General features: G+C 38.9%; 1 protein-coding gene across 1 annotated transcript in view; it reads left to right on the top strand.

The window, feature by feature from the left end:
• SNX30 (sorting nexin family member 30) overlaps positions 1 to 24,603 on the top strand; it is a 142,223-nt gene that overhangs the window by 67,461 nt on the left and 50,159 nt on the right. Inside the window, exon 3 of the mRNA XM_003407800.4 lies at positions 17,179 to 17,289. Within this exon, the coding sequence (XP_003407848.1) occupies positions 17,179 to 17,289 (111 nt within the window). The remainder of the gene's footprint in view (positions 1 to 17,178; positions 17,290 to 24,603) is intronic.

Below are 24,603 nucleotides of genomic sequence, written 5' to 3'. Positions count from 1 at the left end.
TCCAAAGCATAGAAAATGACGGAATACTATCCAACTCATTCTATGAAGCCACCATCTCCCTGATACCAAAACCAGGTAAAGACATTACAAAAAAAGAAAATTATAGACCTATATCCCTCATGAACATTGATGCAAAAATCTTCAACAAAATTCTAGCCAATAGAATCCAACAACACATCAAAAAAATAATTCACCCTGATCAAGTGGGATTTATACCAGGTATGCAAGGCTGGTTTAATATCAGAAAAACCATTAATGCAATCCACTATATAAGTAAAACAAAAGACAAAAACCACATGGTCTTATCAATTGATGCAGAAAAGGCATTTGACAAAGTCCAACACCCATTTATGATAAAAACTCTTACCAAAATAGGAATTGAAGGAAAATTCCTCAACATAATAAAGGGCATCTATGCAAAGCCAACAGCCAATATCACTCTAAATGGAGAGTACCTGATAGCATTTCCCTTGAGAACGCGAACCAGACAAGGATGCCCTTTATCACCGCTCTTATTCAACATCGTGCTAGAAGTCCTAGCCAGGGCAATTAGGCTAGACAAAAAAATAAAACGTATCCGGATTGTCAAGGAAGAGGTAAAGTTATCACTATTTGCAGATGACACGATTATATACACAGAAAACCCTAAGGAATCCTCCAGAAAACTACTGAAACTAATAGAAGAGTTTGGCAGAGTCTCAGGTTATAAAATAAACATACAAAAATCACTTGGATTCCTCTACATCAACAAAAAGAACACCGAAGAGGAAATAACCAAATCAATACCATTCACAGTAGCCCCCAAGAAGATAAGATACTTAGGAATAAATCTTACCAAGGATGTAAAAGACCTATACAAAGAAAACTACAAAGCTCTACTACAAGAAATTCAAAAGGACATACTTAAGTGGAAAAACATACCTTGCTCATGGATAGGAAGACTTAACATAGTAAAAATGTGTATTCTACCAAAAGCCATCTATACATTTAATGCACTTCCGATCCAAATTCCAATGTCATATTTTAAGGGGATAGAGAAAGAAATCACCAATTTCATATGGAAGGGAAAGAAGCCCCGGATAAGCAAAGCACTACTGAAAAAGAAGAAGAAAGTGGGAGGCCTCACTTTACCTGACTTCAGAACCTATTACACAGCCACAGTAGTCAAAACAGCCTGGTACTGGTACAACAACAGGCACATAGACCAATGGAACAGAATTGAGAACCCAGACATAGATCCGTCCACGTATGAGCAGCTGATATTTGACAAAGGGCCAGTGTCAATTGGGGAAAAGATAGCCTTTTTAACAAATGGTGCTGGCATAACTGGATATCCATTTGCAAAAAAATGAAACAGGACCCATACCTCACACCATGCACAAAAACTAACTCCAAGTGGATCAAAGACCTAAACATAAAGACTAAAACAATAAAGATCACGGAAGAAAAAATTGGGACAACCCTAGGAGCCCTAATACAAGGTATAAACAGAATACAAAACATTACCAAAAATGATGAAGAGAAACCCGATAACTGGGAGCTCCTAAAAATCAAACACCTATGCTCATCTAAAGACTTCTCCAAAAGAGTAAAAAGACCACCTACAGATTGGGAAAGAATTTTCAGCTATGACATCTCCGACCAGCGCCTGATCTCTAAAATCTACATGATTCTGTCAAAACTCAACCACAAAAAGACAAACAACCCAATCAAGAAATGGGCAAAGGATATGAACACACATTTCACTAAAAAAGATATTCAGGCAGCCAACAGATACATGAGAAAATGCTCTCGATCATTAGCCATTAGAGAAATGCAAATTAAAACTACGATGAGATTCCATCTCACACCAGCAAGGCTGGCATTAATCCAAAAAACACAAAATAATAAATGTTGGAGAGGCTGCGGAGAGATTGGAACTCTCATACACTGCTGGTGGGAATGTAAAATGGTACAACCACTTTGGAAATCTATCTGGCGTTATCTTAAACAGTTAGAAATAGAACTACCATACAACCCAGAAATCCCACTCCTAGGAATATACCCTAGAGATACAAGAGCCTTCATACAAACAGATATATGCACACCCATGTTTATTGCAGCTCTGTTTACAATAGCAAAAAGCTGGAAGCAACCAAGGTGTCCATCAACGGATGAATGGGTAAATAAATTGTGGTATATTCACACAATGGAATACTACGCATCGATAAAGAACAGTGACGAATCTCTGAAACATTTCATAACATGGAGGAACCTGGAAGGCATTATGCTGAGCGAAATTAGTCAGAGGCAAAAGGACAAATATTGTATAAGACCACTATTATAAGATCTTGAGAAATAGTAAACCTGAGAAGAACACATACTTTTGTGGTTACGAGGGGGGGAGGGAGGGAGGGTGGGAGAGGGTTTTTTTATTGATTAATCAGTAGATAAGAACTGCTTTAGGTGAAGGGAAAGACAACACTCAATACATGGAAGGTCAGCTCAATTGGACTGGACCAAAAGCAGAGAAGTTTCCGGGATAAAATGAATGCTTCAAAGGTCAGCGGAGCAAGCGCGGGGTCTGGGGAACATGGTTTGCGGGGACTTCTAAGTCAATTGGCAAAATAATTCTATTATGAAATCATTCTGCATCCCACTTTGAAATGTGGCGTCTGGGGTCTTAAATGCTAACAAGCGGCCATCTAAGATGCATCAATTGGTCTCAACCCACCTAGAGCAAAGGAAAATGAAGAACACCAAGGCCACACGACCACTAAGAGCCCAAGAGACAGAAAGGGCCACATGAACCAGAGACCTACATCATCCTGAGACCAGAAGAACTAGTTGGTGCCCGGCCACAATCGATGACTGCCCTGACAGGGAGCACAACAGAGGACCCCTGAGGGAGCAGGAGATCAGTGGGATACAGACCCCAAATTCTCATAAAAAGACCAAACTTAATGGTCTGACTGAGACTAGAGGAATCCCGGCGGCCATGCTCCCCAGACCTTCTGTTGGCACAGGACAGGAACTATCCCCAAAGACAACTCATCAGACATGAAAGGGACTGGTCAGCGGGTGGGAGAGAGACGCTGATGAAGAGTGAGCTAATTATATCAGGTGGACACTTGAGATTGTGTTGGCAACTCTTGTCTGGAGGGGGGATGGGAGGATAGAGAGAGAGGGAAGCTGGCAAAATTGTCAAGAAAGGAGAGACTGAAAGGGCTGACTCTAGAGGGGGAGAGCAAGTGGGAGTAGGCAGTGAGATGTATGTAAACTTATATGTGACAGACTGATTGGATTTGTAAACGTTCACTTGAAGCTTAATAAAAGTTATTAAAAAAAAAAAAAAAAAAAGAGTGGTGATAAAGGGCATCCTTGTCTGGTTCCCGATCTCAGTGGGAATGCTTTCAGGCTGTCTCCATTTAGGGTGATGTTGACTATTGGCTTTGTATAAATGACCTTTATTATGTTGAGGAATTTTCCTTCTATTTTGCTGAGAGTTTTTATCATGAATGACTGTTGAACTTTGTGAAATGCCTTTTCTGCATCAATTGATAAAATCATGGGATTCTTGTCTTTTGTTTTATTTATGTGGTGGATTACATTAATTGTTTTTCTAATGTTGAACCATCCCTGCATACCTGGTGTGAATCCCACTTAGTCATGGTGAATTATTTTTTTGATACTTTGTTGAATTCTATTGGCTCGAATTTTTTTGAGGATTTTTGCATCTACATTCATGAGGGATATAGGTGTATAATTTTCTTGTGGTGTCTTTACCTGTTTTCGGTATCAGGGATATGGTGGCTTCATAGAATGAGTTTGGTAGTATTCCATCCTTTTCTATGCTCTGAAATACCTTTAGTAGCAGTGGTGTTAACACTTCTCTGAAAGTTTGGTAGAACTCTGCAGTGAAGCCATCCAGACCAGGGCTTTTTTTTTTTGTTGGGAGTTTTTTGATTACCTTTTCAATCTCTTCTTTTGTTATGGGTCTATTTAGTTGTTCTACCTCTGTTTGTATTAGTTTAGGTAGGTAGTGTGTTTCTAGGAATTCATCCACTTCTAGGCTTTCAAATTTGTTAGAATAAAATTTTTTGTAGTAATCTCATATGATTCTTTTAATTTCAGTTGGGTCTGTTGTAATATCGCCCCTCTCATTTCTTACTCAGGTTCTTTGCTTCCTCTCCTGTTTTTCTTTTGTCAGTTTGGCCAGTGGTTTATCAATTTTGTTGATTTTTTCAAAAAACCAGCTTTTGGTCTTGTGAATTCTTTTGATTGTTTTTCTGTTTTCTTTTTCATTTAGTTCAGCTCTAATTTTTATTATTTGTTTTCTTCTGGTGCCTATGGGTTTCTTTTGTTGCTCTCTTTCTATTTGTTCAAGTTGTAGGGATAATGCTTTGATTTTGGCCCTTTCTTCTTTTTGTATGTGAGCATTTATTGATATAAATTGGCCTCTGAGCACCACTTTTGGCCGTGTCCCAGAGGTTCTGATAGGAAGTGTTTTCATTCTCACTGGATTCTCTGAATTTCTTTATTCCATCCTTAATGTCTTATATAATCCAGCCTTTTTTGAGCAGGGTATTGTTGAGTTTCCAAGTGTTTGATTTCTTTTCTCTGCTTTTCCTGTTATTGATTTCCACTTTTATGGCCTTATGGTCAGAGAAGATGCTTTGTAATATTTCAATGTTTTGGATTCTGCTAAGGCTTGCTTTATGACCTAATATGTGGTCTATTCTACAGAATGTTCCATGTGCACTAGAAAAGAAAGTATACTTGGCTGCTGTTGGGTGGAGTGTTCTGTATATGTCTATGAGGGCAAGTTGGTTGATTGTGGTATTTAGATCTTCTGTGTCTTTACTGAGCTTCTTTCTAGTTGTTCTGTCCTTTACTGAAAGTGGTGTGTTGAAGTCTCCTACTATTATTGTGGAGCTGTCTATCTCACTTTTCAATGCTTATAGAGTTTGTTTTATGTATCTTGCAGCCCTGTCATTGGGTGCATAAATATTTAATAAGGTTATATCTTCTTGGTGTATTGTCCCTTTAATCATTATATAGTGTCCTTCCTTATCCTTTATGATGGATTTAACTTTAAAGTCTATTTTGTCAGAAATTAATATTGCCACTCCTACCCTTTTTGATTGTTGTTTGCTTGATATATTTTTTCTGTCCTTTGAGTTTTAGTTTGTGTCTCTAAGGTGTGTCTCTTGTAGGCAGCATATAGCTGGATCTCGATTTTTAATCCATTCTGCCACTCTGTGTCTCTTTTTTGGTGCATTTAGTCCATTTACATTCAGTGTAATTATGGACAGGTATGAATTTAGTGCTGTCATTTTGATGTCTTTTTTTGTGTGTTATTGACAGTTTCTTTTTTCCACTTAATTTTATGTGCTGAGTAGATTATCTTTATATATTGTCCTTCCCTCATATTTGTTGTTGATTTTGTTTCTGCTGAGTCTCTATCTTTTTCTTGTATTTAATTTGTTGAGTAGGATAATTTATCTCTTTTGTGGTTACCTTATTATTTACCCCTATTTTTCTAAATTTAAACCTAACTTTTATTTCTTTGTATTGCTGTATCTTCCTCTCCATATGGGAGGTGTATGATTACATTTCCTAGTCCCTCTTTATTATTTTAATGTTGTCTTCTCTTATATAATAACATCGCTGTCACCCTGTTTTGTGCTTTTTTTTTTTTAATTCTTGCTTTGTTTTTTTGATTTTCCTGTCTGGGTTGAGTTCTGGTTGCTCTGCCCAGTGTTCTAGTCTTGGGTTGATACCCAATACTATTGATTTTCTAGCCAAAGAACTCCCTTTAGTATTTCTTGTAGTTTTGGTTTGGTTTTTACGAATCCCCTAAACTTGTGTTTATCTGGAAATGTCTTAATTTCACCTTCATGTTTAAGAGACAGTTTTGCTGGGTATATGATTCTTGGCAGGCAATTTTTTTCCTTCAGTTTTTTAAGTATGTCATCCCATTGCCTTCTTGCCTGCATGGTTTCTGCCGAGTAGTCCAAGCTTATTCTTATTAGCTGTCCTTTGTAGATGGCTTTTTGTTTGTCCCTAGCTGCTCTTATGATTTTCTCTTTATCTTCAGTTTTGACAAGTTTGATTATAACGTGCCTTGGTGACTTTCTTTTAAGATCTACCTTATGTGGAGTTCGATGAGCATCTTGAATAGATATCTTCTCATCTTTCATGATATCAGGGAAGTTTTCTGCCAACAAATATCCAGCAATTTTCTCTGTATTTTCTGTTATCCCTCCCTGTTCTGGTATTCCAATCACTCATAGGTTATTTCTCTTGATAGAGACCCACATGATTCTTAAGGTTTCTTCATTTTTTTAAATTCTTTTATCTGATTTTTCTTCAAATATATTAGTGCCAAGTTATTTACCTTCAAGTTCAAAAATTCTGGCTTCTACTTGCTCAGTTCTGCTCCTCTGACTTTCTGTTGGCTTGTCTACTTCTGTAATTTTGTGGTTAATCTTCTGAATTTCTGATTGCTGTCTGTGGATTTTTCCAGCTTATTAAACTGTTCATTATGTTCCTGAATAATCTTTCTAATTTCTTCAATTGCCTTATCTGTGTGTTTCTTGGCTTGTTCTGAGTATTGCCTCATTTCCTTCCTGATGTCTTGAAGGGTTCTGTATATTAAACTTTTGTATTCTGGCTCTGGTAATTCCAGGAATGCACTTTCATTTAGAAGATCCCTGGATTCTTTGTCTTGAGAACCTGTTGAGGTGATCATGATCTGTTTCTTTATGTGACTTGATGTTGACTGTTGTCTCCAAGCCATCTATAAGTTATCGTATTAGTTTATGCTTGCTTACTGTATCGTAGCTTCTTGCTTTGTTTTGTTTTGGTATCCCCCACGGGTTGCTTGAGTGAGCTAGTTTGATTATTTTCATCTTTAGAGCTCTGACATCCTGTCCCCAGATGGCGAGAGCTGTTACCAGGTATATCAGCCTAGGAGTACATTCAATTTTCTTTTATGAATCAACTCAGGTTTCCAGGTAGCTGCATCAAGTGTGTGGTACAGGCTCTGTCTTACAGTCTTAGAGGGGCAAGGGTGATTGGCGTATATACTGGTATCTGATTGCAGCAGGGGGTCATGCTCTGAACAAGGCAGGGGGCTGAGAACCAACCCCCCGAGTGTCTCTGAGGGAAGCATGTCCCTGTTCCCTAGAGCGTGCAGGTGGCTGGGTTCTGCAGATGGACCATGGGTACCCTCTTCAACACTTTGAAGAGGTCCTTTGCAGCAGATTTACCCAATGCAACGCGTCTTTTGATTCCTTGACTGCTGCTTCCATGGCTGCTGATTGTGGATCCAAGTAAAATGAAATCCTTGACAACTTCAATCTTTTCTCCGCTTATCATGATGCTGCTTATTGGTCCAGTTGTGAGGATTTTTGTTTTCTTTATGTTGAGGTGCAATGCATACCGAAGGCTGTGGTCTTTGATCTTCAAGTCCTTTTCACTTTCAGCAAGCAAGGTTGTGTCATCTGCATAACGCAGGTTGTTAATGAGTCTTCCTTCAATCCTGATGCCCCGTTCTTCTTCATATAGTCCAGCTCCTGGTATTATTTCCTCAGCATAGAGATTGAATAGGTATGGTGAAAGAATACAACCCTGATGCACATCTTTCCTGACTTTAAACCAATCAGTATCCCCTTGTTCTGTCCGAACAGCTGCCTCTTGATCTATGGAAAGGTTCCTCATGAGCACAATTAAGTGTTCTAGAATTCCCATTCTTTGCAATGTTATCCATAGTTTGTTATGATCCACACAGTTGAATGCATACAGAGTTAATACATAGTTAAAATATCTGTAATTCATATTTCACTGTAGTATTGATTTCTAACTTTCACTTCTGCTTCACAGTATGTATTTCAGATGACCTTTCCATGTTCATTTGAGTATATCTAGCTTACTCTTTCAATCTTCTGCCTAATTATTTTTGCTATGAAAAATAATTATTTATGCTATAGTAATTTTTCTTTATGGACATTTAAGCCTTTTCTATATTTTTTGTATTACTGCCTTGTCCTTTCTCTACCTGGTTCACATTTGAAAATTTGTCTCTGCCTGTGTGTGCGCACTTGTACATGTGTCTTCCCCCATTACCACCACCGCTAAACAAACAAACAAAACCCAGTTGTTCTTGAGTTAGTTCTGACTCATGGTGACCTAATATGTTACAGAATAGAACTGCTCCATAGGGTTTTCTTGGCTGTAGTCTTTACAGAAGCAGATTCCCAGACTTTTTTTTCACAGCACCCCTGAGTAGGTTTCAACTGCCAACTTTTAAGTTAATAGTCAGTCGCAAATGCCTACTATTCTCTAGTCATTGGACTAGGTGCCTAGGCATATATTATTTCCTCAAAGGTCCTAGGTTGATGTACATATTTCCGTAATTTATTTCCATTGTTTATTTTTTTCCTAGGGTTGACTTATTTTTTACCCTCCAGTCAGTGAAATGTAAAACCCTGTTTTTCTTGAATTTGAGCAGTAAGCAGATGAATGGCAAGGTGACTGCCTTGTTGACACAGCAACACTTGCTACCTTGAAATTTTTCCACCCCACCTTGATTCCTCAGCCCTGCAGTTTACCCCTCCAAAATATGAATACTGCAGGACCTCTGTTAACTGATTCACAGGCTAATACATATGCTTCAATGCTTCACTTCGTCCTATGCCCCTTTGCTTATCTTCCTTAACCTTTTTTCTCTGTGTTCTTATGTCCATCCCCTCTCCTGAGAGAGCCTGATTTTTCTATAAATCAGAAAATGCGTTAGGTGACCTTTCCCAAGTTCCAGTCCCACCTGTTCACTTGACTGTGGTGCCAACAGCTCAAGATTAACCTGTTGCAGAACTTAGTTTTACTTTTCACCATCTCTTCTGCTTCTGTTCTCAAACCCGGAGTCCTTATTTGTAATCGTGACACCAAGTTTTAAGCCTTGGTATAATGCATTTGGAGCCTTCTTTCTGCACATTGTATTAAAGGATATGTAGGGGTGTGTGAGAATGAGAAAGAGAGGACAAACAGGAACACAGGATTCTGAACACCTGATCCTGTCCTGAGACCTCCACTTCTGCTGAGGTCCTCAAGAAAAGGTAATGCTCAGAAGACAAGGTTGTACAAATGCTGGCTTTATTGCTTTGAGGCTTTGACTCCCCAGTCATAATGCAGGTTTCTGGTGATCAAAGCCAGACAAAGTGCAGGTCCCCTTTTGCCTGAGCTGAAACAAGCCTAGAGCTGAGAGTCGGTGCATGCTCCCTCCAAATCTAAGCCGTCTCTGTCTGATCTCTCCAGTGGTGGAGAGTCAATCTGGGACTTCTCAGGGCAGACAGCTTCTACTTATTTTTTCTCCAAACTCCTGGAAAGTAGCAGTGTCATAATAAAAAACCAAATCAAACCCATTGCCATCGAGTCAATCCTGACTCATAGCATCCCTTTAGGACAGAGTAGAACTTGCCCCATAGGGTTTCCAAGGAGTGGCTGGTGGATTTGAACTGCCGACGTTTTGGTTATCAGCTGAGCTCTTAACCATTGCGCCACCAGGGCTCTATCATCATAATAGCTGGTAACTTTTGAGTGCTTACCTTGTGTTATACATTTTTTCAATAGAAGCCTTTTCATTTTTATTTTATGCAAGTAATATATATTCATCGTTGGAAAAAGAAAACACAAATAAACTGAAAGAATAAACTAAAAGAACGTCTGTAAGCTCACTAGCCAGAAATAATCACTGATAGCTTTCTGAACTGTATTTTTCTATCCATTTGTAAAAAAATGGATATTTTGCATTCTTCCAATTCACTTAATATTACGAACATCTTTCTGTGCCAGTAAGCACACTCTTACGCCATCATTTGTATGACTGCAATAGTGTTCTGTTGTATAGATGAGCTGTAGTTTACTTTGTGCTAAGTGTTTTCAATTTTTTATCAATTCTCACACTCAGTGAAGTAGATACTGTTGCTCTTCTTATTATTAAAATGAGGACACCAAAGCATAGAGAAATTAAGAAAATTGCTCAGGGACATACAACTAATATGTGGTGGAGCTAAGACTTGATTTCAGGTCTGTCTGATTCCATGCCTTTAATAATTGTGCTATACTTCCAAAGGACATGATTTCCAAGAGAGGGATGGCTCTCAGCCCCAGCGTTGTAGTCCAGTACTATGACCTGGCTCTTGAATCTGCTGCTGACGTGGAAACAGACTGGCGGTTAGAGAAATAGAGGCGAGCCTCTGGCTCTATCTAGAGGCTAGCTGCCTCTTGCCTTATCCCATCACTGATCAGTCATCACCAAGTCTTATGCCTTGACTAGTTCTTCTTTTCAAATGTCTCAGTGCTCAGCAGAGTCCAAACGTTGCTCAGAGGCCAAGTTATATATACGGATTACAAAGTGAGCGTTAGGTTTAATGGCAAAGAGGTTATGCTGATAGCAGTTTCATTGGTATGGGAATGCAGAACCCAGTTGACAGTAGGTTAGGATACGTGGGAGGTGAGAAAGAGAAGACATCATGAGTTTTGGCAGTTTAGCAAAGAAGGCGAGAATAGAGAAAGAGCAGAGGCTAGATGGGGGATGTGGGTTTTTAGGGGGCTTTTTTTGTTTTAGGATGGAAGAGATTTGAGCATGTTTGTGTCAGGTGGACAGTGTTGCTAGAGAGGTGACTTTAGGTTGAAGATTGAGGGTGGAAGAGATTGTGAAGGTGGAAGGAGATAGTATCCTGAGCAGACATGGAGGAATTGTCCTCAGATAGGAGAGAAACACTTTTTCCATTGTTTCATGAAGAAAAAGGGAAGTTTGTAAGTTTTGTGGCAGGGAGTTGAGGGATTCTTTGCTTATAGCTGCAGTTTTCTCTGTAAATAGATGATAGTCTTCTACTATACATTAGGAGGAGGTTTTAAAGAGGGGCTTAAAAGTTTTCAAAACTTCTACAGGATTTTTAATGGCCAGCATGGAAAATGAGGGAGACAGTTGACTAAGGAAGTATAAAAAGATTGCTTGGAGTGTTGAAAGTCCTGTTGTAGATGTTGAATTTATTGTGTCAGTCTGTGTGTTTGCCTGATTTTGTGTTTCTTCTAGCAGTGCTTACATACCCAGATCTAGTAAAGTAAGAAGTGATGGTTACAGTTTTTCTGGAGTTGGGTGAGTGGACAGTAGGGAAGAGACATTTAGGATATTGGTATATAAGAGGTTGAAGTGATGGGTCATGGAACTGATGCTGAATAGGGAAGGAAGTAAAGTCAGAAATGGAAGAATGTGAAGGAACTTGAGATCTCAACAGGATGAAAAGCCAAGGGTATTGGAAGTGGAAGAGTCTCCAATATAAGAGGTACTTGTTAGAGTGGGTGTGTGCTTTTCTCTCTCTCTTTTTTTAATTGTTTTGTTTACCACAGATATTAGAAAGCAGATATAGACATATTTATTACCTTATTTTCCTTTCTAAGTTAGACTCTGGATATTCACAGAGAAAAAATTTTCTACAAACTCAGAGTTTTGTTGCCCTCTGTATTTTATGAATATTTTGAGTCCTATAATCGACTGGATTTCACTCCAGAATTTCACAGTGTTATCTGTGGCCTAGTTTTAGCAAGTGCGCCACGCTCCAAGGTGTGTTTTGCTAGCCTCATTCCTGGCTCTGCACTATCTCTGTGTGTCCTTGTTTTTCCTTTATCTTTCTCACCTACTTCCAATTTATGTCATTTGATCGTAGTTTACGTATCACTATATCTTTTCTAGAACAAGTTGTGGTAAAATATCGAGTCAGAGAATGTAGTATCCTTCTGTCTCATGATTTTTACCATATTGCTTTCCAAAACGTCAAACAAGCTTTCACTGATGTATTAAATCCCTTAGGTTCTCAAAGGAGCTTTAAAAAAAAAAAAACAAGAATTTTTTTTTATGTGTGTATGTGACTTTTTTTTTTTTTTTTAAGTATTACATGAGAATGGTAGAAAATTTGGAAATAAGGATAAGTATAAAGAGGACAATAATCATTATCACTTCTAAATTTTTTCTTCTAGTTGTTTATATCCAGATTTTTTAGTGTGATTTAGGAGAAGGTCTACAGAGCAAATTAGTTTCTCTTTAAACAATTAATACAGATATTGTTTTGTGACATTGGTTGCCAACCCCACAACTTGTCAACGCACAACTTGTCAAGACCCCCTCTTGACCTTGGGTTTCCCATTTCCATTTGTCCAGCTTTCCTCGACTTCTCATCCTTGCCCCTGGGCTGGTGTGCCCATTTAGTCTTGTATACATTGTTGAACTACGAGTATTGTTTATTTTATAGGGCTGTCTAATCTTTGACTGAAGGGTGAACCTCAGGAGTGACTTCAGGGCAGAGTTAAAAGGGTGTCCAGGGACCATACTTTTGGGGTTTCTCCAGTCTCTGTCAGATCAGTAAGTCTGGTCTTTTTTTTTTAGTTAGAATTTTATTCTACTTTTTTCTCCATCTCTGTCTGGGACCCTCTATGGTGATCCCTGTCAACGCAGTCGGTAGTGGTAGCCAGGCACCATCTAGTTGTGCTGGACTCAGTCTGGTAGAGGCTGTGGTAGTTGTGGTCCATTAGTCCTTTGGAGTAATCTTTCCCTTGTGTTTTGGTTTTCTTCATTCTCTCTTGCTCCAGATGGGTTGGGACCAGTAGAATATCTTAGATGGCCACTCACAAGCTTTTAAGACCCCAGACACCACTCACCAAAATATGATGTAGAATATTTTCTTTGTAAACTATGTTATGCCAATTGAGCTAGATGTGCCCTGAGACTGTGGTCCCCAGCCCTCAGTAACTCAGTCCCTCAGGAAGTTTGGATGTGTCTATGACTTCGCCTTGGTCAGATTGTGCCGACTTCCCCGGTATTACGTACTGTCCTGCCTTTCACCAAAGTTACCACTTATCTATTGTCTAGTTAGTGTTTTTCCTTCCCCACCTTTCCCCTCCCTTGTAACCATCAAAGATTGTTTCTTTTTGTGTGTAAACCTTTTCATGTGTTTTTATAACAATGGTCTCCTACAGTATTTGTCCTTTTATGATTGATTTATTTCACTCAGCATAATGCCGTCCAGATTCACCCATGTTGTGAGATGTTTTTTCAGATTCATCATTGTTCTTTATCGTTTTGCAGTATTCCATTTTCTGTATGTAACATAGTTCATTTATCCATTCCTCTGTTGATGGGCACCTAGGTTGTTTCCATCTTTTTGCTGTTGCAAATAATACTGCACTGAACGTGGGTGTTATATCTAGATTTTTTATGTAAATGTAATCACAATATATGCACAATTCGTTTTGTATCCTGCTGTTTTCCCTCAAAACTATATTGAAGTAATTTGGGCATTAAAAATGTCTTAGAGATATAATTATAGTAACCATAGAATAAATACTGCCATAATTTCCTTGACAGGTTTTTATTGTTGGAGATTTAGATCGCTTTGAGTCCCTTGCTATTTTAAATAATGTTGCAGTAAACATCATGATACAGATATCTCTGTCACAGTTTTTAAAAATTACTTTCAAATGGTAGATTCCTTGAAGTAAAATAGGAGGGGTTAAAGACAAATGTAAAATGTTAAAAAAGAAGCCATAAATAAAGGAAAGAATACAGGTAAATGTTTTTATAAACTTGTGCTTATAAGCATGGTCTTCTGACCAATGACACCAAAAGTAGCAACCATAAACGGGGGAAAATGGATGAATTTGACTATGTAACAGTGAAAAATTTCTGTATCAGAAAAACTGTTTGGAACTTATATGATAAGCGAATGGCTATAAAGAGCTTTCACAAATGAAAAAGACCTGACTGATGATTTTTAAAAAGTCACAAAAGAAGAAAAATATATGGCCCAAAACATTTGAAAGGATGTTCAGCCCCAGTGGTCATTAAAGAAAAACAAAACTAGAAGAAAAGTGAAGTGTTTTTAATTTATCAGTCCATCAAATATAACCAGTGTTGACGAGACTCTGTTGTGAGAATATGAATTTCTGGAAGCATTTTGTCGATAAATCCTATGTATACTATCATTCAGCAATTCCGTATTTAGAAATTTAAGAGAATTATCAGACAAGTGCACAAAGATGTGTGTGCAGTGATGTTTACTGTAGTATTTCTAATTTATTGAAAAATTGGAAACAACTTAAGGGAGGATTTGGTTTAATTATGGTATATCCATTCAATGGAATACTATATGTGTATTTAAAATGATTGTACAGATCTGAACTAACTGACATAGAAAGATGTCCAGGATATATTAAAGAGACATAGAAAATATGAGTGAATATGTATGGAAAAATATGAAAAGCTATAAACCGTTGTGTTAATTATGTTTTTGTCTATTTAGAGAAATTGTGACTGATCTTTTATATTTTATTTCTTCATTTTTTCTGGAGTTTTAAAGTATGTATAACCTGAATAAATGACAAAAAAAAAAACCCCTGTTAACCATCAAGTCGATTCTGACTCATAGTGACCCTATAGGACAGAGTAGAACTGCCCCTTAGGGTTTCCAAGGAGGGACTAGTAGTTTCGAACTGCGAACATCTTGGTTAGCAGCCATAGCTCTTAACCACTAGGGGGAAAAAAAAAGTCATTTCCTCAAAAGTGAAATTGATTGGGGCAAAAACAAAATTTGTGTTTCTTTATGCTACTTTTTGTCGTTACCAAATGTTGATTTCAAAGTTGGAGTGGGTATGTTCCATAATGTGTAATTTATGAAATAGATTTCAAAAAGTGTAATAAGGTGAAATTATCAGTTGATGATCATGTAACATTTAGGAAGGAAAAAAGTAGATCCCCACCAGTTCTGTTCACGATGAAAATGAGTTGCTTTCATTTGTCACCCTTCAAAATATGCCCTCCATGGGCCCATAATCACCAGCAAGTCCTCAGAAGGAGCTTGTTAGAGCTGTATGGGTCCTTGAAGAATGAATATCTCTTCCAGTTCTCTTCATGGATAAGGAGACCAAAGTTCAGAGTGGCCCAGTGGCATCTCAGTGATTGGGCATCCATGCTAGAACTGTTGCAGGCACAGAGTTCTTTTCACCCTGCCAAGTCTGTCTGCCCCCAATATTTCTATCACCGTATGCCTGAAAATTTGCCAGCAGCAGTTTGTTCTTTGGATGTAAGCATTGTCTGTACCCCCGACCTCCAATTTTACAATCCTACTTCCTCTGGGGAGTCTCCTAATAAATCACAAATAAATAAATTGAATGAATGTCCCTAAATTGCTAGAATCCACCCTCTCCGTTCCCCCATCAGAGGGAAAGGTTATGTTTGATGGGCATATGCTGGTGCATAGAACATTGAAAGGGGAAAATTGCAGAAAGTGTAGTTGGGGGTCAGTCCAAGACAGAGTACTTAAACTTCACAGTTTTACTTGGACTTGAGCATATCTTGGAGAGAATGAAATCAGTTTTGACACCAAAGCTGTTCACAACTTTTCTTTTAATGGATGACTCTTATGTGGCTTTACAAGCTTTTTTTTTTGTGTGTGCCATGGATTAAAACAGACTTTTGACGTGAAAATATAAATTTATAATATGTAACTTGAGCCATTTTTAAGGAGCCCTAGTGGTGCAGTGGTTAAAGTGCTCGGCTGCTAACCCAAAGGTTGGTAGTTCGAACCTACAAGCTGCTTTGCAGGAGAAAGATGTAGCAGATCTGCTTCTGTAAAAATTATAGCTTTGGAAACCCTACGGGCAGTTCTGGCAACCCTGGTGGCGTAGTGGTTAAGTACTCCGGCTGCTAACCAAGAGGTCAGCAGTTCAAATCCACCAGGCGCTCCTTGGAAGCTCTACTCTGTCCTATAGGGTCGCTTTTAGTCGGGATCGACTCGACAGCACTGGGTTTGGGTATGGGTCAGTTCTACTCTGTCCTACAGGGTCTCTGTGAGTCAGAATCAACTTGATGGCAGTGGGTTTGGTTTTGAGCCATTTTTATCTTGTACTTTAATTTCTGAGAACAGTGACTGTCATACAATTGGTACCCTCATAGGGAAAAATGGGTTATCTGAGACCAAGTTTTAGTTTGGGCAAATAATATGTAAAAATCTTACTTTGGCATAAGAATCAATTTAATTTTATTTTTCTTCATTAAAATGCTACATCCACATTTCAGAAAACTTAAAAAATTCAGGAAAGGAGATAGGATTATTAATATTTTCCTGCCATACAGTGACATTTTGGTATTCTTTCCTTCCAGATTTTTTCTTATGCATCTGAAATACAAAGCAGTTTTAAGGTTACGATTCTGGCAGAATATGGCAGATTAGGCCAAAACTTCTTTATTTCCATCTAATCTGGCTCCTAAATGAACAGTGATCTAGTATCTCTACTTTTTTGTTTGTTTTCCCTCTGCCTCTGGTAGAATTTATCAAAGGAGGAGACTTAATTTCCTCTTAAAGATTCACAGCATCTGACACAATAGCAATATCTCCAGTGGAATTACCCTAGTAAAACAACTTCTCAGAGTTAAGCTTAGAGGAAATGAATCAAACGTTTCTAAACATAATGTCAAGAGATAGTTGAATTCTATTTCCTCAGGGTAGAGGAGCATTGGTGGCACAGTAGTTAAAGCTCTCGTCTGCTAACCAAAAGGTGGACAGTTCGAACCCACCAGTTGGAGAAAGATTTGGCAGCCTGCTTCTATAAGGAGTACAGCCTTAGAAACCCTATGGGGCAGTTCTACTTTGTCCTGTAGGATCACTATGAGTTGGAATCAACTTAACGGCAGTAGGTTTGGTTTGGAAGGGTAGGGAAGAAAAAAAAAAAAAACCAAAACCTGGGCATTTTAATTCTAGGTCCTTGAATTTTTAACTGGGCTCTGTGGCCAGGACTCCTTAATCTGGGTTGGTAAAAGAAAACCAAACCCGCTGCCGTCAAGTTGATTTTGACTCACAGCAACCCTATAAGGCAGAGTAGAACTGCCCCATAGGGTTTCCAAGGAGCGGCTGGTGGATTCAAACTGCTGACCTTTTGGTTAGCAGCCAAGCTCTTAACCACTGCACCACCAGGGCTCCTCTGTGTTCGTAAACTCTGCCATTTGGCTGATATGTTTGGTGGAAGGAAAGTGTGTTCTTGCCCAGGGTGGTTATTCTAAGAGAGCTTTTTTCCTGCTCTTCAGCCAAGATATGTTACCATTTCCTTATGCTTGTTTCTTTTCCACTCTCTTCTTATTTGCAGAGTAGTCGGGTGGAGTTTGACCTGCCAGAATATTCTGTTCGTCGAAGATACCAGGATTTTGACTGGTTGAGGAACAAACTGGAAGAATCCCAGCCCACTCATCTCATTCCCGTAGGTAGTAAGTCATTAGAGTTTGTTACTCACTTTTCCAGCATCATCTTTCTGGAGGGTGTCTGCTGACCCCTCACGCCTTAGATTACCGGTAAACTCTGCCTTTCACTGTATACCAAACTGAACCATAAAACGTATGTAAAACACTTTATGTTTATGGACTCTGTGTAGTGTATTTCACCTTTTTGGTTTTGGTTTCTGATTTGCTATAAAATATAACAGCTTCTTGAGAGGGGGAGGGTAGATGGGTAGATTTTCACTTTAATTGTGACAATTAAGTTTTTGAGGTAAGGCTTGCCTTAGTTCTCATTTACTGTCTTTTTAAAGATTGAAGCCTAAAGGTATAAGTTTTACTGAAGTTGTCTGGGCTTCTTCTTTGCAGACACTATTCTTGGGTTTCAGATAGCTGCCACAAGGCCAAGAGTGGTGCCTTAGATAATACGCTGTCTGGGCTTTCTTTAGGCTAGGTAACTCAGGGAACAGGAATCTAACACATAGCCCAGTCAGCCAGTTTTTCATTAAAAAAAAAAAAAAAACCCACCTAACCCTATTTATTCAAACAGCATAACATGTATGTATTACTTATATCTGCACATGTATTTTTTAACAGAACCAGAACAAATGTTAAAAGAATACCACATCAACATACATATTAAGTACTTTTCCGACCACTTTCCTGTTAGTGGAAATAATAACGATTTAGACCCCAAATATTTGTTTGGACTTTGGGGACGTTAGAGCAATTTGGGCTATAAAAGTTTTCAGAGGGGCTATATCTTGGTTGAGTGATGACTTAGCACTACCATACTTCCTGTTAACCACTGCACCCTCCAATCCTTCTTTTGTTCCCATGGATGGAAGAGGCTGTATATCCTGTGCACAGTTTTCTTGTTTTTCAAGGCAGAAGCAGCCATGTTGTCAGTGTGGTAGAAACGATGGGACTTGCCTGGGACTCTGTTCTTCCTCAGAGAATCTCCGGTTTTTCCTTCCCTTATCGCCTCTGCTCTCCAGGCCTGAGGTTTTGCTTTTCTGTCTTCTAATTATTTAAAGACATGCCTGAAGAGGAAACAAGAGTTTTGAGCTGTTGGAATTATTCCTCACAACTGAATTTTAATTTGGCAAAATTGGCAGCTAGTTAATTTTTTTTTTAATGAACTTTTAATTTTAGAACAGTTTTAGATTTACAGAATTATTGCAAGGATAGTACAGGGAGTTTCACATACCCCACACCAAGTTTCTCTTATTACCATCTTATATTAGCATCTTATGTAACATCTTACATTTATGGTATGGTAGATTTGTCACAATTAATGAACCAATATTGATACATTATTTTTAACATACATTGCATTTGTTTTTCCTTAATGTCCCTTTTCTGTTCCAGGATCCCATCCAGGATAGCACATTACATTTAATTGTCATGTCTTCTTAGGCTCTTCTTGGTTGTTAAAATTTCTCACACTTTTCTTGTTTTTGATGATCTCGACAGTTTTGAGGAGCACTGGTCAGTTTTGAGGGATATTGTAGAAGCTATCAATTGGGATTTGTGTGATGCTTTTTCTCATAATTAGACTGGGGTAATGTGTTCTTAGGACAACTACTGAGTTAAAGAGCCATTCATATCCATATTAAGGGTAAAAAAAAAAAAAACCCATTGCCATCAAGTTGATTCCAACTCACAGAGACCCTGTAGGACAGAGTAGAACTGCCCCATATGGTTTCCCAGCTGGTGGATTTAAACTGCTGACCTTTCAATTAGCAGCCAAGCTTTTAACCACTGTGCCGTCAGGGCTCCACATATTAAGGGTGCATACTATCAGAACTCAACAGGGAACAGCCAGAAATTCAAACTGAATTCAGAAGAGGATGTGGAACGAGGGATATCATTGCTGATGTCAGGTGGGTCTTAGCTGAAAGCAGAGAATACCGGAAAAATGTTTACCTGTGTTTTGATTATGCAAAGGTATTCAACTGTGCGGATCTTAACAAATTATGGATAACATTGTAAAGAATGGGAATTCTAGAACACTGAATTGTGCTCATGTGGAACCTTTACACAGAACAAGGGGGTACCTCATAATTCAAAATCAAGAGAAGTGTGGGTCAGGGTTGTATCCTTTTACCATACTTATTCAGTCTGTATGCTGAGCAAATAATCCAAGAAGCTAGACTATCTGAAGAAGAGCATGGCATCAGGAGTGGAGGAAGATTCATTATCAACTTGTGATAGGCAGATGACACAACCTTCCTTGCTGAAAGTGAAGAGGACTTGAAGCACTTACTAATGAAGATCAAAGACTACAGCCTTCAGTATGGATTATATTTCAACATAAAGAAAATAAAAATCCTCACAACTAGGCCAATAAGCAACGTCATGAAAAATGGAGAAAAGATTGAAGTTGTCCAGGATTTCATTTTACTTGGATCCATAATCAAAACTGGTGGAAGCAGCAGTCAAGAAATCAAAAGATGCACTGCATTGGGCAAATATGCTGCAAATGACCGTTTTAAAGTGTTAAAAAGCAAAGATGTCACTGTGAGGACTAAGGTGCACCTGACCCAAGCCATGGTATTTTCTGACACCTCATATGCATGCGGAAACTGGACAATGAATAAGGACGACTGAAGAAGAATTGATGCATTGAATTATGGTGTTGGTGAATAATATTGAATATACCGTGGACTGCCAGAAAAGTGAATAAGCCTATCTCCGAAGACGTACAGCCAGAGTACTCCATGGAAGCGAGGATCACAAAACTTTATCTCATGTACTTCAGACATGTTATCAGGAGGGACCAGTCACTAGAGAAGGACATCATGGTTGGTGGAGGTCAGAGAAAAAGAGGAAGACCCTCAACGAGATAAATTGACATGGTGGCTGCAGCAGTAGGCTAAACATAGCAATGATTGTGAGGATGGCGCAGGACTGGGCAGAGTTTTGTTCTGTTGTACATAGGGTCACTATGAGTTGAAATTGACTTGGCAGTGCCTGGAAAAAAACAACTATCAAAATTATCACCGTTGATGTTAACCTTGGTCACCTCATCTGAGGTACTGTTGGTCACATTTCTCTGCCGTACAGTTACTTTTTTTTTTCTTTCCTTTTCATACTGTACTCTATGCGTAGCCCACACTTAAGGAGTAGAGAGTTATGCCCTATCTCTTGGCAGCTAGTAAATTTGAGGTTTGGTACTTCAATATGAAGAGTTAGACAGTGTCCCCTGCTGGTGAAACATAGTGATACTCTTCCATTAGGCACTATGAAGCTGGAACTGAAAGAGAATGCAAGAGTTTCCAGAATTTCCAAGGCGGATGGTTTCCTATGGTCTGGGTAGAAACATTAAGAAGTAGGAAGGTACTTTCGAAGCCAGTGGAGATTTACATTTCTTCATAAAATCTTGGTACTCTCATATCTGGGGTAGAGAGAATTTTAATATAGGAGAGCATCTCTGATTTAAACATGAAAGCCAAGCAGAAACAAACATTTTTTTCCCCTACAGAAATTCATTTTACAGCAACTTTTCTAGGAGGTGTCTGTCAATCTTTGGGCTAGGGCTGGTGGGTACCCTTGAGGAGGAACAGAGGGTGGAGATGAGGGGTTGTAGGACAGACAAGGGACACCTGCTTTGGGGTACTTATTGTTGAGTGGAGACTCAGTAAACATGCAATGTGATTATTATTTAAATTTTCATTTATTTTTTTAAAACAGATTTATTGAGATATAATTCACATACCATACAATTTACCCATTTAAAGCATACAATTCAAAAGCTTTTAGTATATTCACAGAGTTTTGCAACCATTGCCACAGTCAATTTTAGAAGCTTTTCATCACCACGAAAAGAAACTTTGAACCTCTTAACAGTCACTCCCAAACTTCTCATCTCCCCTCAAGCCTCTGCCCCCCCAAAAAATAAAACCAAACCTGTTACTGTGGAATTGATTCTGACTCATAATGACCCTGTAGGACAGAGTAGAACTGCCCCATAGGGTTTCCAAGGAGCAGCTGGTAGATTCTGCCAACCTTTTGGTTAGCAGACGGAGCTCTTAACCACTGTGCCACCAGGGCCCCTCCCCATGTCCCCCAGTGTCTGTAAACTACTATAATCTACTTTCTATCTCTGTATGGAAACCCTGGTTGCATAGTGGTTAAGTGCTACGGCTGCTAACCAAAAGGTTGGCAGTTCACATCCACAAGGTACTCCTCGGAAACTCTCTGGGGAAGCTCTACTCTGTCCTGTAGGGTCGCTATGAATCAGAATCGACTCGATGGCAACGGGTTTGGTTTTTTAGTTTTTTATCCCTGTATATTTTTTTTTATATTTGCCTATTCTAGACATTTCATATAAATGGAATCATACACTACATGGTCCTTTGTGACTGGATTCTTTAATTTAGCATAATGTTTTCCAGGTTCATCCATGTTGTAGTGTGTATCAATACTTTATTCCCTTTTATTGTCAAATAATATTTCAGTGTGTGGTTATACCACATTTTGTTTATCCATTTATCAGTTGGACATTTGTGTTGCTTTTACTTTTTAGCTGTTATGAATGATGCTGTGAACATTCATGTATAAATTTTTGTGTGGATGTATGACTTCATTTTTCTTGGGTGTATACAAAGGAGTGGAATTGCTGTATTATATGGTAACTTTATATTTAGCGTTTTGAAGAACCAACAAACTGTTTTCCAAAAGGGCTGTACCATTTTACATTACTACCAGCAGTGTAGGAAGAATCCAGTTTTTCCACATCCTCACCAACGCTGGTTATTACCTGTCATTTTGATTATACCCATCCTAGTGGTTGTGAGAAAGATCCCTCATGGCACAGTGGTTAAGTTCTTGGCTGCTAAATGAAAAATCGGTGGTTTGAACCCACCATCCACTCCATGAGAGAAAGATGTGGCATTCTGGTTCCGTAAAGATTACAACCTTGGAAACCCTATGGAGCAGTTCTTCTGTGTCCTATAGGTTTACTATGAGTTGATGGCAACTCCATGGCAATGGGTTTATTTTGGTTTTTTAGTGGTCGTGCATTGGTATCTTATTGTGGTTTTGATTTGCATTTCCATAATGTCTTATGATATGTTAAGCATCTTTTCATGTGTTTGTTGACCATTTTTATATCTTCTTTGGAGAAATATCTATTCAGGTCCTTTGCCTATTTTTGATTGAGCTATTTGTTTTTTTTATTATTGAGTTGTAATAGTTGTTTAGGAGCCCTGGTGTTGCAGTGGTTAAGTGCTTGGCTGCAAACCCATAGGTCAGTGGTTTGAACCCGCCAGATGGTCCTTCAGAGAAAGATGTGGCAGTCTGCTTCTCTAAAGATTTACAACCTTGGGAACTCTATGGGGCAGTTCTACTCTGTCCTGTAGGGTCTCTATGAATCGGAATCGACTTGACGGCAGAGGGTTTGGTTTTTGGAATAGTTCTTTATGTGTTCTAAATACCAGTCCCTTATCAGGTATATGATTTGCAACCATTTTCTCCCATTCAGTCTTTTTACTTTCTTGATGGAGTCCTCTGAAGTACTGAACTTTTTAGTTTTGATGTAGTCCAATTTACCTATTTTTTCTTTGGTTGCTTGTGCTTTTGGTGTCATGTTAACAAACCATTGCGAAATTTGAGGTCATGAAGTGTTATCCCTAAAATTTTTTAAGAGTTTTATAGTTTTAGCTGTTTGATACATTTTGAGTTTATTTTTATATCTTAAGTTTTCATTAAATTTTTTTTTTTATTACTGATGAGGCTGAAAATCTTTCCATGCTTTACTGGGCATTGGTATTTCTTCTTTTGTAAGTTATCTCTTCAATCTATTTTAAAAATGTAAATTTAAACAATAATTACATTGCATTACATTTGACTATACATTTGACTATAGGTTTGTAAAAATTCCATATCCGCAAAGGAAATTCACCCAGCTGGGAATATCTCCCCCCGCAACCCAGTTGTCCTTTTTCTTAGACTTGATTCTATTAAAAATAATCCTTTCCCAAGTTAATCTTGTCCTTTACAGTTTCTGGCTTTGAAGTTATTTTGGTTATCTAGTGCTGCTATAACACTGGGTGGCTTTAACGAACAGTGTAAAAATGGTGTGGAAAGGGTCTTGCCTGACCTCCTCAAACTTTACAAGGGGAAAGGAGAATCAGATCAATGGCCCAAGGCAGATTCCTATGAGGCAGAGGTTAGATATATCTCTTCTCTCTGCCATCTTTACCAATTCTGACACCAAATGTTTCTCCCCTGACACTCTACTTCTCTGCCGAGTTTGATAATTCATCACAGTGGCCACACAGAACTCATAGACAATACTCATGATTATAGGGTTTATTAGGGAAGTAACAGGTTACAATTCAGGTTCAAGAATGCTCAGGATACAGTTCTTCCATTTGGACAGCCTCTTTTCATCTGTGCCTGCAGGCATGCCTCTCTCGGGCCCCTTGGCCTCTGCCCTGCTTGGGCACGTGTTACAAAGCTCTTTTAGCTCTGTGGGTAAGTGCTCAGAGACACCCCACTCTGGCAGTAATCCCTGGCCCAAAGGTACTCAGCTACAGCTCTGTGGGTCAGCAAACCTAGCTCCACCAAGTGCCCAGAGGCACCATACTCCACCAGCAAGTCTCTCGCCCAAAGGCACTCAGCTTTCTCCATCTGTGTATGTGGAAGCCCACTGTGTGGTTTTTCCTGCCAGTCTCTACTGCCACCATTTCTCTGCCTCAGCTTCTTACCATCTTCAGTGTTAAACAGCTTTCTCTCTCTGTCTCTCTCAGTCTCCTGGTTCCAGGAGCTTCTCAGTGCAGAGATCCCAGATCCAGAGGATGTGCTCCATTCCTGGCTCTTCTTCCTTGGTAGTGGTGAGATTCTCTTCCTGCCTTGGAATTTGCTGTCTTTTAAGCCTAGCAGGATGGCAAAATTGAACAGTTCCCTTGGTGGGCCACAATTACTATTTGCACAGTCCCACTCAATCATTTGGGTAGGAGTTACAAGACCCTGGTGAGAAAGGCCACACAAAAGCAACCTGTCGCACCACAAACAGAAATTTCTTTTCTCACAGTTTAGGGGGCTAGAAGTCTGAATGCGGGGTGCCAGTCCTAGGGGAAAGCTTTTTCTCTCTGTTGGCTCTGGAGGAAAGTCCTTGTCTCTTTGGGCTTCTGTTCCTGAGTAGTGTTCATGTGGCTGGCATCTCTCTTCCCCAATCTCAGCTCCTTTTTCTTGCTTTTTAAATCACTTTTATATCTCAAAAGAGATTGATTTAAGACACACCCTAGACTAATCCTATCTCATTAATGTAACAAAGAAAACTCATTCCCAAA

Source organism: Loxodonta africana, chromosome 9 (assembly GCF_030014295.1).
Source record: "Loxodonta africana isolate mLoxAfr1 chromosome 9, mLoxAfr1.hap2, whole genome shotgun sequence".
Lineage (NCBI taxonomy): Eukaryota > Metazoa > Chordata > Mammalia > Proboscidea > Elephantidae > Loxodonta > Loxodonta africana.
Note: the sequence above shows the minus strand (reverse complement) of the source record. Positions and strands in the feature narration are given on the sequence as shown.